General features: G+C 56.8%; 1 protein-coding gene across 1 annotated transcript in view; it reads right to left on the bottom strand.

Moving 5' to 3' along the window:
* Positions 1–579, bottom strand: part of PLEKHG5 (pleckstrin homology and RhoGEF domain containing G5) — a gene marked incomplete at its 3' end in the record, with an annotated part of 6,746 nt that extends 6,167 nt beyond the window's left edge. The window contains exon 1 of the mRNA XM_031062335.1: positions 318–579. Coding sequence (XP_030918195.1) covers positions 318–579 — 262 coding nt within the window. The remainder of the gene's footprint in view (positions 1–317) is intronic.
* Between the last annotated feature and the right edge of the window lie 353 nt (positions 580–932).

Genomic DNA, 932 nt, shown 5'->3' on the forward strand with positions numbered 1-932 from the left:
GCTCGAGGCCGGCGGTTTCCCTCCGATTGTGTGCGGCCACGGCCGCGGCCCCAGCCCCTCCAGGCATTCACAGCGGGTTATTTTTAAACCCCCGGCCAGGCCCCCAGCACAGTGCACTGCCTGTGTTCTCTGGCCAGTGCCCTTCTCACTGGGGCTCCTTCTGGCCCCGCTCCTGGGGATTGTGGTGCCGCCGGCCACTGCCAGCAAATCCTACTGCACCGCTGACACATCCCCATCCCTGTGTGGGACCCCCACCGCCCCCCTGCCCGCGGAGGGGTGCGAGGGTGCTGGGAGGAGGCAGCCCTGCCCGGGCTTGCCTGTAGAACTCCGCTCTGCTGCGGGGAGGAAGCGCCTGTGCAGCTCCAGCCGCCCCCACTTCCTGCCCTCCTTCCTCCCGGCGCTGCTGAGGTCAGCGCTGACGCGCTCCCACCACCCGCGCTCTCTCCGAGGGGCCGCTGGTCCCTCTGCAGCACCCCCTGCCATCCACCCGTGCCCTGTCGCAGGTCTCGACACGGCCTCAGCACGCCCTGTACCCTCAGCCCTCCTCCGCTGCCACCATGTGTCCCACAGCGTGGCCATCGTGACACCTGTCACAGACACATTCTGTGAAAAATCCTTTCCTTAAGATTTTTTCTCCTGAGAAGCTGAGAGGCCTCAGGAACAAAATGTAAACATTGATTATCTGCTGCTGTGGAATGCAACAAGTAGATCTGTGATTGGTCTCATGTAGTTGTTTCTAATTAATGGCCAATCACAGTCAGCTGGCTTGAACTCTCTGTCCAAGACACAAGCTTTTGTTATAATTCTTTCTTTTTCTATTCTTAGCTAGCCTTCTGATGAAATCCTTTCTTCTATTCTTTTAGTATAGTTTTAATATAATATATATCATAAAATAATAAATCAAGCCTTCTGAAACATGGAGTCAGATCCTC

The sequence above is a fragment of the Geospiza fortis genome, unplaced genomic scaffold (genome assembly GCF_000277835.1).
Source record: "Geospiza fortis unplaced genomic scaffold, GeoFor_1.0 scaffold132, whole genome shotgun sequence".
NCBI classification, from domain to species: Eukaryota; Metazoa; Chordata; class Aves; order Passeriformes; family Thraupidae; genus Geospiza; species Geospiza fortis.